This window comes from Rhipicephalus sanguineus, unplaced genomic scaffold (assembly GCF_013339695.2).
Source record: "Rhipicephalus sanguineus isolate Rsan-2018 unplaced genomic scaffold, BIME_Rsan_1.4 Seq7588, whole genome shotgun sequence".
Classification (NCBI taxonomy): Eukaryota; Metazoa; Arthropoda; class Arachnida; order Ixodida; family Ixodidae; genus Rhipicephalus; species Rhipicephalus sanguineus.
This window is the reverse complement of record NW_023615922.1, coordinates 1,295-13,207: the sequence shown is the minus strand read 5'-3', so window position 1 is coordinate 13,207 and position 11,913 is coordinate 1,295. Positions and strand designations below refer to the sequence as shown.

The window sequence follows — 11,913 nt, the reverse complement described above, 5'->3', positions numbered from 1 at the left end:
TCTTTATTTTGCAATTGTATAGATGCACTAATTTTCCATGCAACATTGTTCGCACGGAGCGTTTGCATCAGCCCTTGTGCAACGCAACCGTACAGTCCATGTGATCACGGCATGATAACGCTGACATATATAAATATAAAGACGGACGGCATTCCTGTTGGATCGGCTCCCTTCTTTCGGCCACTTCTCGTGCTCTTGGCCCTGAACACGTGCGCAGATGCGACGTTTTACCGTCGAGATGTTAGACTTGCATTTTTCTTCTGTCGGGAAAAACTGAAAGAAACAACAATGAATAATACTGTGAGAAAGGTAGACTATTTACTTGACCAGTTGCACAGACATGTCGCGTCTAGAAACTCTATTCACACAACTAAACAAAATAATTTTGTCGCTACACAAATAAGAAAAACACTGCACTTACAATAAATGCGAGTGTGCTGAAATTCCGAGAAGTGCTTCAAGCTCCACAGCGCACAAACTAGATAATATGTGGAGAGAGGATGGATCGAGGTTTTCGTTGTTGGCTATGTCACTGGAAAACAAATGGTACAATAAATAGATTAATGAGAACACAATCTTACCTTCAAAGCAGCCGCGGGCCAGTCACATATTGTGCAGTCGGCATTTACAGCACACCTGCGACCAAATTCAATGTGAAAAGCGATTGCGTGAGACTTTCATAACCAGGCATGCATCTTACCAGAGTTCTTTTCAGTTGGCGAGAGCAGCGCAGCACGCTATTCACACTACAGTCCTTGTTGCAGGGTTCCCTAGAGAAAACGGCAAAATATGTCACGGCTTTACAATAAGATGCCACAAATAAAAAACAAGAAAATCTGACATATTTGCCCGTCAGCGAAGTCTTGGGTCCACAGACAAATATAACCGCCGTTCGCCTGAACATTTCTGATCTGCCAGCTAGAAGAGACGACCAGATTGACGCATCAATTGTGCAAATAAAATTTGATTTTGTCGCTAGACAAAACTCACCATGCGATACAGCGAGGAAATAAAATGCCACTTACGAGTTCGCTTCAAATCCTCGGCAATGGGAGAAGGCCGCCTCCAGGATCAAGGCAAACGAAATGCCTCTGAGTGCTTGCCCGTCTCTGTGCAGTGTTTCAGTCAGCACGTCCTCGCTCGAAAGAGCTACAATTTGGCGGGAACTGACGCATGGAGCTTGCTCCCCTCCCCAGCGCTGTGGCAAAGAAAAAAGAAAGAAAACGCGAGAGGTGCGGGGTCCGGCGCCCCGCTATGGTAGCCCCGCTGCACGCCCCGCCTCCCTCTTCGTTCCTCCTTTCAGGCCTTGTCATTCTTTCTGGGAGAGAGATCTCACCACTTTTTTTTTTTTCGGAGGAACGCACGTGTTGCTTATATCAGCTCTTTCGGGTGAGAAAAAAAAGGAGCGGGAAATTTCAACTGAAGCACATGCCTGAACATTTTAGGGCAGCGCTAATGCGTGCAAGAAGCGGATCGTATTTGAATTGAACCGTTTTCGTTGTTAACACAAAATATCGTTGGTACTCTAACATTAAAACAAATTAACATGAAAACCATAAACTGAGCATCAAGTAGAAATTTTAAAACTCTTCAGTGTGTGCGGACTATCGAATTCTGGCTCTGCAAGCGACGTATAGCTTATGACCGTAGAAATTATTGTATTTTTACGCTAATTTCGTGTTTATTTGGGCATAGATGATATTTTGAAATATTCGTATTAACGCATATGGGCTATTCCCGAAGACCGAATCAAGTATGACGATATTCGATTCGATATTCCAAATGTTCAATCTTCGCACACTTCTATATTTAACCATTATATCTGATGTCTCCCCTTTGTCATGCGGCTCGATCAGATCAATCATATATTTATATTCACGACAGTGCTAAAGCGTGAGCACCGTGCTAGCGTTCCAGAAGTGCCGAACTGTCCCACTTGAGCTCATAGACAAGGCGGAGGAGGGGATGATAATTTTCCGTGGACAGTTCAAAATCGTAGATATTTTAATAGAGCCTAGCGCGCTATAGTATCACGATCAAAATTAAATTTCTGCTCGGCACTCGCATTTATTCCCATTTATTGCTGTTGTTCAACTCAAGTGCTTTGCATCTAATGCATGCAAAGGCGGTACGTTTTCTTGAGCTTCAAGCAGAAACCGTAAACGCTCAGTACACTTGAAAAGCACTCATGTCGTACCACTGTACATTGAGCATATAAGTGCTTCATCATAAGAGGTAGGGCTTGATCGGTACTCATGACAATGCGGCGGAGGATTCTCGGCGGCCCGATCGCTAAAGGTTGCGAAGTTTCTTGCGAAACAGGTGAAAAACTTCGACATTTAAATTCCGCCCCTAACCAACTCCGTAATTGTACCTTTTCATAGTCAAATACTTAACGTGCACATCAGAAATATTCGGCTGGATTCGGGAATGCTGAGGCACAGCAAACATAACTTTAGTGCTGGGGTTATTGATTGGAGCAGAACTGCAAATGCGACATCATAGACAGATGGACATTTAATAAGCTGCAAGAACGCCAGATTTTAAGATCACTTGGCAATTCAGCTTTTCATATAATCAGTTAGAGCTTTCGCGCCCCTGAAACACGCAGCTGAAATTTTCCAGCAAAGTTGTACAGTCCGCGAGATCTCTATTTCGCACGTTTCGTGTGACGAAATTAATATTTTTTGGGGCTCGCTATAAAGCAGCCAAAACCTTTCCGATGGGAGAAAGATTGAATTAATTCATTTTCAATAAAATTTATTACTGATAGATGGTGTAATGTACGTGGTCGGTTACAATCAACGTGCCATTTGCGAACTATTTCAGTCAATTCTATACCGCAGCCCAATGGACCATTGTAAAGCCACATTAAAGATAAATTCGTGCGATTGCACTTTCTTATCCTTTATGTACTTCCTGGTGGCAAATACATTGATCTCCAGAGTGTTCAAATCTTGCGATTTCTCAAGGTTATAAAAATATTTTAACGATATGTCTCCAAACGAATAATTCTTCACAACGCCGACGAATTCCAACTTCCCTATTGAGTCAATGCATGCGCTCATCATTATGGCCATCGCATGTCTAGTCAGCATCCGAATAATAGCTTAACTTCAGTCAGTTCGGAGCAAAACTCGATGTTATTCCTTAGCCGGAAGTTTCCCTTACGTCTGTGGTTGACGGTCATTGCTGTTTTCCTTGTTTGACCAAAGGACGTCATCGCGTTTGTAGCTGCACTACATGACTTATTCCTCAACATACTGCCCGAACGCGCTCGCGCTTGTTAGCTCGAAACCTAAATGCTGAACTTCAAAGTAAAATTGACCGGTGTTCAACTTGTCACTCGATCAGAGACGAATACTTTTCACCACGTCGCGTTATTTTGCTCTGCTTTCGATAACAACGGCGTTAGATTGATGAGCTCTGCTGACAAATCCTCATCACTCTATGCAGCCGGTGTAAGGCTGGACAAATATATAAATCAATCTAACGGTGTCGAGCAGTGCACCTGGTCCCATGTGGTGCGTCGGCAAGGGACTTGATAATTAAGCTCTCATATGTGTAGAAACGTGTTGTACGCTCACGTTGCGCAGACAGTCAGCCACACACATCGTCAACGGCACGTGAAGCGTCTACTATTAGCAATGTAATTTTATTACTTTTTTTCGGTTTGCATGCGAGGCACCGTCGACGGCAGATTACCGCGAGGCACTAGCTATGCATTTGTCTAATGCGTCTTGAAATATAAAGCTACAGCGTCCATAGAATCATAGAAATATAAAGCTACAGCGTCCAGTTTTAAGCACGTGTTGCTCCTATGGATAATTATTATTCTGTGAAATAACGGAACTAGCAAACATTTTATTAACATTGATCCAACAGAACAGCAGTGTGCGTTGCGCGTTACCCGCCGCAAATGCTCCATTATATGCGATTCTTGTATACGTATGAGTAAGAAGATTAGACAAATCCGCGGAATGTTTCTCATGCATTTCCATGCATCATATTCGCTCGCTTATCTTTTTGTTTAGTATTTTCAAGACGTATAAAACGACCACAATGCGACTTCTGACTGGCATTATTTCGTATCTTGAGGCAGTGATATCCTAATTGTGCAGTATTTTAACTTCTTTATAATGTAGGTTACGGTGTACCTGCTTTGTCTTTTATTAAAAACAAGGGTTCATTTTTATTTGAAATGCTGTGCTAAAAGGATGAATGTCACAAACATATACAAGGCGACCTCTGACAAAGTGATGGGATAACAGAAACTTTTCAAATAGGCATACCCGTCGTAACTGTATAGTTCCCTGGTTTCAGCCAGAGCTTATTACCTGTGGGAGGTAAAGGTGTAACTACATTGCACAATAAAAAAAAAGATAAATTCGCTTTAACTTAATTGAAAATTTGTTGCTACCTAGACGTACATGCGTAAATTTTGACAAACGCAAGTCTTTAGCGTTGCTGTTTCGGACGTGTCCCATTTTCTTATCTTGGCGGCAAAAAGCACTGCTGGGCACTGACGGCGGGCCTGCAGATGTGCGGCTTCTTCGAAAGAGGAGGCGGCTCCCACTGACCTCCATTAAAAGGCTGGACGGCGCATCCCCGCTCTGCGAGGCGGGCGCTTGTGAAGCCACCGGAAGGTGGCCTGTTTGTCCCGGAAGCCGGCGTCTTCTGTGCGTCTCAGTCGCGCAATTCAAATATTCTCGGGTACCAGCTGTTGTTATGACCGTTTTTATTTTTTATTTTTTCAAACTCTGCGATTACGCCTCACTTTAGACGCCGACGAACGCTACACGAAAGATGACAGACGCCGTGCCGACACCGTCCGAATACGGCGGAGTGCTGCAACGTACAAAATGCGTAAAAATTAATGCAACTTTGAGGTGCTTACGCGTGAAATGTTTTCCCTGACGACTTTTCCGGTCGATTCATACAGTTTACTGCGCTACAAGCAGGTATTTCTTTAAAAAAAAGAAGAGAAAAGCTCTTTTCCGGGACAAAAACGGCGACTTCCGGTGGCTTCACGCCCGCGTGCGCGATGCGCCATCCAGCTCCTCCTAGTGGAGATCAGTGGCGGCTCCACGCTGAGAAAGAAAACCGGAGAACAGCGGAAAAAAAGAAAAAAAGAAGTTTCCCTCTCCCCACCGGGACCTTCCGGGGCGCGGGCCGCCGCAGCGCATGTTTTTTTGCTTCTTTTTTTAAATGTGCTTTTCACTCCACGCTCTATACTGTAGAGCAGCGCGGTTCCTTCTGACCCTCTTCTTTCCCGCACTTTTCCGCCTCCTGCGTTTTATTTTTCACAGCACGAGTCTTCAGTGGATTGCCATTGCTATGTGTTCGTTCTAACAATCTTGAAAGAGTATTTCTTGTTCGTGTATTGGTACTAAAATCTTACATTGCGGCCACGCCTTTTGATGAGTTTTTTTCACATAGCATATATGATATTTCCGCTTGCCTGACTTATCCGTCAGCGAAAGATAAGAACTTTTACTCATTACATTGCGCAAATTACATAATAAAGGACTAGCTGTTAGAACAAAACACTGCGTCTCTCTATCCACAGACTGTTTGGGTGTGCAGCGCTGCTCGGGCAGCACGCAAAAATTTTCATGCTTCATGTTGTCTGTATACAGACGATGCTTCTTTTAGATTATACAGAATGGTTTTTAATGGCCGTTTTAGTTCAGAAATGGCATAAATGTATTATGTGAGCTCGGTTTAATGCAAGCGGGTGACATTACTTGCATGAAAAAGCAAAATAAATAATCGCCTATCTAAATAAAGTTCATTAATGACCTTAAAATTACACTGACTTACCTACTGCAACTGACTAACTGTAGCCACTGAGTTTGCAATAATTGGAATGAAATCTTACGATTTAATATTTATGCCATCAAATTTTAGGCAGAAGTTCACTGTTGCTTCAGTCACGTTTATTTTTGTAAGAATCAGTTTTAAGCATCGAACAACGACAAAAGCCTAGTTTAACGCCCATGTATATAAATACTGTCGCACACTTGGCGAATGATGGTCTCGAAAAAATCTTTAAAAGTAGATATGCACGCCTGGAGAAACCATGCACGAATGTAATGGCTCGCTATTATTTTTGTTTAGTCAATAATGTATTTGGATTGTTCGCACAAATAATCTCTACCACTTGGTGTAATCAGCTCAAGGACCACAAGTATGTTGTGTGTCACAGGTGATTTTTGTAATGTTTAAAAAATCACACTGTAGGAGTTTTTTACACTTCCTGCAGTGTATTTTATGCTGCCCTAAAATAATACACGCTGTTCGAATCCTCTGCCGGCAACCAAGGCCGGCACGACGTGTTGCCGACTTGTCGCCCTGACAAGCGTTTGGCGCGCTCGGCGTTCACTCGGCCACCAACGGTGGTGCGAATCGTGCAGCCGACCAAGTGCCGACAAGCGTTTGGTGCGCTCGGCGTTCACTCGGCCACCGACGGTGGCGCGAATCGTGCAGCCGATCTAGTGCCGACGTAGCTGGCAGCGCACCTCCGGCCGACCCTTTTCGGATGTCTGGTGGCCAGTGAAGTCGGCTGCCGGCTATTTGCCAGCGATCAGCCAAACGTCGGCAGTCGGCCAGCGTTGCTTGGGAAGTTGCATCTTTGGCAAGACAAGAACAAAAATTCCCAAGCGCTGCAAGAATATACAAGAAATATCGGTAATTAACTGATGTGCACATGCTAGATAAATTTTAGAAGAAGATTTCGGGCGTCACATGAAGACGCACGCGCTCAAGCATAACTGCCGCAAGCGCGCCGCGCATGTGATCCCGCGGGCGTCCGCGAACCCGTCCCGCCCGGTGGCGCCGCGGCGGTGGTCCGGGAAACTAGGCCCGTCACGCCGGTTTCGGAGCACGCGGCAGGCCGCACCCGTGCGCTTTTTATCTAGCGGCCGTGACACTGTAATGGGAATGATGGTAGAGTGTACTAGATAGGGGTAGTGGGGCGAGGGAGAGCTGGCGGCAATGGCGCGCAGCATAGAGTTAATATACTGACTCTAGAGGAAAAGCTCCCCATAGGGCCCATGCATTGAAACCTATAACCGCATGGGTTCCGCCATGATGGAACAAAACGAACGTTGCCAGACCCTGAGACGCTCGCTATATTTGACGGTAGTCGTCAGTTTTAATCTACCAACCTAAGCCAGTTACGCCGTTACGCGACATGCGTTTCGCCGGAGTCTGGGCTCTCTCGCGAACAATAGATGACGTCACTGCTACGTCACTCACGTGTGACGTCACTTGAAGACTTTCTTTCCCTAAGTTAGTTTTGACTTTTCCCCGTGTCGCCACGGAGTGCCTAGTATGTCACGTGCTTGATGAATTTCGTCCCTAGTGTCCTAGTGTCATCTTCACCTCCGCCGGCGATGTCTCCGCGCACGTGTCACGAAGTGTCGTCGGTGATGAAATGCGACGTTTGTGGCGTTGGCCTGTCTTCACTGGAAAAATATGTGGAGCACCACATCGCAGCGCACAAATTCGCCGCTGACTACGTGCAGCAGGCGTTCCACAAAGATAAAGGTGAGTACCCATCCTGTTTTCAGTTTATAGTTGTTGGAAAAGACAGTGTCAGTGCATTTTTATCATCTTTTGTGGTGAGGCTGTACAGCACATGACCGCTTCCACGTGCATTCACTGTGCCAGCTAGTTATACTTCGCATGTGCTTGTCGCGTAGAAAAAAAAAAAGAAAAGAAGTATGCACAGAGGCACTAATTTTCACAATTTTGCTCGATCACACTGAAAGTACTGCCGCTTGCGTCGCTTTTTTGTTTTCCCTCTAAAAACAAAGCAGAGCAAATATGTCCGGTGGATACATGTGTTGAAACAGGTGAGCGCACAAGACAGGGACAGTGAAAACGACATATAGAGCGCTACTTCAAACTAACATTTAATGCACTACACTCATCACGTGGTGATGAGTGTAGTGCATCACTACACTCATCACAAGACTATCAAAAAAAGAATTTAATTTTTTTCTTCCTTACGCTTTTTTTTTTCTCGCTAAAGATTACAGGCGGTAACGTGCCCATGGAAACAGGGCGACAAAGCGAAAAAACCCTTGATACCATACAGAAGTTTTTGACCGAGCTCATGAATGCGTTATCAACGGCAAAAACGGCTGTGTGATAAATGCGACATGAGATGAACATGGGTTTTAACAAAAAGCGGGTCATCCAAATGAAGAAACAATGATGCAGCTGAACAAAGGAGGCTGTAACAAGGTATTAAAAATGGCCTTGAAAAGGTTAACACTTAAAAAGTGAGAACAACAATAAAAGTTTTGCAAAAACGCAGACTCTTTAGGGGGCATGCTGACACAGCTGGGTCCGAGCTGTTCTGCACATGATGCATCATATATTTCTCGAGCTATGACAGCCTGGTCAAGAAAGGGGGTACAACCGCAAGCTGCACAGCGTAAGGCCATGTTGCCGTCAGACTTTTAAATTGTTGGCGTGTTCACGCAAGCGATCGTTAATACATTGGCCAGTTTGGCCGATGTAAACACATCCACAAGAGAGCGGAATCTTATACACGATGCCGCATTTGCAAGACAAAAACCGCGTGGTGTGCTTCTTGCAGCATGTCAGGCCTTTCACTGTTCACGTTGACACGCTTGCACAGGCCTCCAAAGTTTGTTGGGGGCGGTAAACACTACATTGACTCCTGCGCACCCTGCAGCCTTCTTAATCCTATGTGACACTTGGTGCACGTATGGGATAACAGCAGTTTTTGTCCCATCTCTGTTTTTTGGAGGCACATCACTGGTTTTCTTGAGTCTGTGCAACAAGGTCTCCGCAAGGTCACACAAAACTCTGGAAAACGTGTGCTCTCGAAGAAAGATTTTGTGTTTTTGCAAAACCTGTTGACTTTTATTGTTCTTACTTTTTAAGTTTTAACCTTTTAAAGGCCTTTTTTAATGCCTTTTGATGACCTCCGCTGTTAAGCCGTATACTTTGTTTCTTCATTTGTATGACCCATTTTTGTTAAAACCCATGTTCATCTCGTGTCACATTTATCACCCAGTCGTTTTTGCCGTTGATAGCACATTCGTAAGCTCGGTCAAAAACTTATGCTTCAGAAGTTTTTCAGAAGGAATATCAGTGCACTGAATGAGATGAAGGTTAGCTGAAGGACTTATTTTGTGAAGCAGAGAGAGTGAGGGAGCAAAATAAAACATTTGACATTAATCTATGTCTAAGGCCTTTGAACTATTTTTGTTGGTTTAATGTCTCTCTCTGATACTATGTTGTATTTGTATTACAGAATTCAGTGAATGGAAAGCTCAGGAAGAGGCGAATGAGAACTGTTGGTTTATTCTTCGCACGGCTCCTAAAAAGCTGGCCAGTGGGGAAACGAGGAGCCACTACTACTCTAATAGATCAGGAGTGGCTAGGTCAAAGGAAGGTCATGGTAATCGTCGAGAGAAAAGTCAGGGTACCTGCAAGTCCGCTAAGATGTCTTTCATTTATTACTGTGACGAAGAAGGAGAACACTCAGAGCCCGGCACCTGAAGATATCACCATAAATGTAAGGTACCAAAGAAAGCATTATGGCCATAAAGCAGAAATTCAGCACTTGAGGATGAGTGACAAAGAAAAGGCCAACGTTAACCAACGTAGCAGAGGACCTGGAGCGTGGTGTGCCCATGAAAACCATATTGAATAATATAAGAACATCTGTTGCATGTAAGCTGAGGCCAGCACATTTGGCAGAACGCATAACTCTGCATAACATCAAACGGCAGTTTCACATCGCTGCTCCTGAACAGTGTCACACCAATGATGCTGTCAGTGTAGATATGTGGGTGAAAGCAATGTAAGACAAAGGTAGAACACTTGTCTGTCTGTATAAGGCACAAGGTGCAGTGGACCCAACTGGTACTTTTGGTGCAACAGATTTTGCCCTTGCTTTGATGACAGAGCCACAAAAAGAGCTGTTAGAAGAATTGGGCACGGGCACTGTGTGTCTTGACTCAACACATGGAACTACAGGGTACCAGTTTGAGCTGACCGCTCTTCTAGTGCTAGATGAGTGGGATAAGGTATACCTATAGCCTATTTCATCTGCAACAGGATGAATGAGGAAAACTTGGCAGTTTTTTTCAGGTCTCTTGATTGTGCCATCAACAAAAAAGTGGCTGCTAAGACATTTATGTCTGATGACGCCTCACAATTTTACAAGGCATGGTCGTCAGTTATGGGTGTCCCTCAGCAGAAACTTCTCTGCACCTGGCATGTGGATAGGAATTGGCAGAAGAAGATACATGAGTGTGCAGAAAAACAACTGAGGCCAGACATGTACCACAACGTGCGACTCCTTTTAGAGTTCCTTGACCAGCAAGAATTTGAAAATTATCTTCAATCATTCCTTGACACTGAGGAAGAAAAACAGGGATTTCCTGAAGTACTTCAAGGACAACTATGCAGTTAGACCTCAAGAGCGGGCCTACTGCTTTAGGACGAGGACAGGTATCAACACCAACATGCACGTTGAGAGCATGCACAGGACGTTGAAGCACAGCATGCTGGAGGGAAAGAAGAATAAACGTGTTGATAAACTAATTTCTGCCCTCATGGACTTGACATATCATTTTTTGATGAAGAGGGCAATCCAGATGATCAAAGAAGCAAAGGGCAAGAAGTTGAGTGCAGTTGAAAGGTACCACAGATCTGGCACTGAAATGGCAGGTTGTGCCAAATTAAACGAAGACGGCACGTGGAATGTGCCATCTCAGTCTACTAAAGGGCACTCTTATTCAGTGACAAAAGTCGGGGATGCTGCTTGCTGTCCCTTGAGATGCAATGAATGTGCAGTGTGTGCGCACCTGATACACTTCAAAGTGTGCAAGCACATTCACTGTGTCGTCATTGCTAACACATTGTCAAGCAGTGACAATAACGACTATGAGAGCCCACCTGAAACAGTAACTGAAACGAGTCGGGCATTGCACATAGTGCAAAGCATTGCAAAGCTGGAGGCGGCCACAACAGTGCCGAGCCAAAAGTCATGGATCGATCTCGGCCGCGGCGGTCACATTTCGATGGAGGCGAAATGGTAGAAGCCCGTGTACGTACGATGGCAGTGCACGTTAAAATTTCCGGAGCCCTCGACTACAGCGTGCCTCATCATATCGTGGTTTTGGCACGTAAAACCCCAGAAATTATTATTATTATTGCCAATGATGACCACATGCCTCAACAAATATGAAAAGTACTATACGTTGATGTTGGCACTGGACCGAGGTTTCCACTAAATATAAAATTTAAGTCACTCATATGTCTCATCTGCTCTATCTGACACAACTGCTGCTGTAATTAATAATTGACTGGAATGCAAAGTGTTCGATTGGTGAATGTGCTGACCTGCCCATTTCTCACTTATGATTTCTCATTTCAGATATTGTATTACTGATTGTAGAGGTGTTAAATGACATTGATTTCCCAAAGCTATGGAGGAACCAAACCAGCATTTTAATAAAGCCTTATTGTCAAAGCTTAACCCGGTTGTGTCTTCCTGTGTTGATAACGCATACTTGTGCATGCGGTTTCTGCACTACATTCATTACAGTAATGCAATGCAGTTCATTTCAAGCCACGAGGACAGAGTCAGAATCGATTTAGATCTGTTTCTTTATGAATGCTTAGATTATTATTATTGTTATTATTATTACTATCATTATTATTATTATTGCAGCGGTATATGCACACGTTTTCTGGCTACGGCGCGAATCCTTTATTACAGAGGAGAGCTCGATCGACATCGACATCGTCTGCAATGGCGGATTGTTTATTTGCAATTTCCAGCGTTTGCGCGATGTAAATTGTTCTTTCGCTAGTTTCTTGTACGCGGTAATGTTAACATTAACGCTCGCTGTCGAGTTT

General features: G+C 44.2%; 1 protein-coding gene and 1 long non-coding RNA gene across 2 annotated transcripts; one reads left to right on the top strand and one right to left on the bottom strand.

Moving 5' to 3' along the window:
• Window positions 1-1,192, bottom strand: LOC125756786 (uncharacterized). Its single transcript, XR_007414742.1, has 4 exons — window positions 1,026-1,192; window positions 701-918; window positions 422-636; window positions 1-273 (listed from the first exon to the last, which is right to left on the bottom strand). It is a non-coding gene; the product is annotated as an uncharacterized LOC125756786 (long non-coding RNA).
• Window positions 1,193-7,406: 6,214 nt separating this feature from the next.
• LOC125756787 (uncharacterized) lies at window positions 7,407-10,441 on the top strand. Its single transcript, XM_049411731.1, has 2 exons — window positions 7,407-7,551; window positions 9,296-10,441. Exons 1-2 carry the CDS (start codon window positions 7,434-7,436, stop codon window positions 9,541-9,543), a joined length of 366 nt encoding a protein of 121 aa, XP_049267688.1. The 5' UTR covers window positions 7,407-7,433; the 3' UTR covers window positions 9,544-10,441.
• The last annotated feature ends 1,472 nt before the right edge of the window (window positions 10,442-11,913 follow it).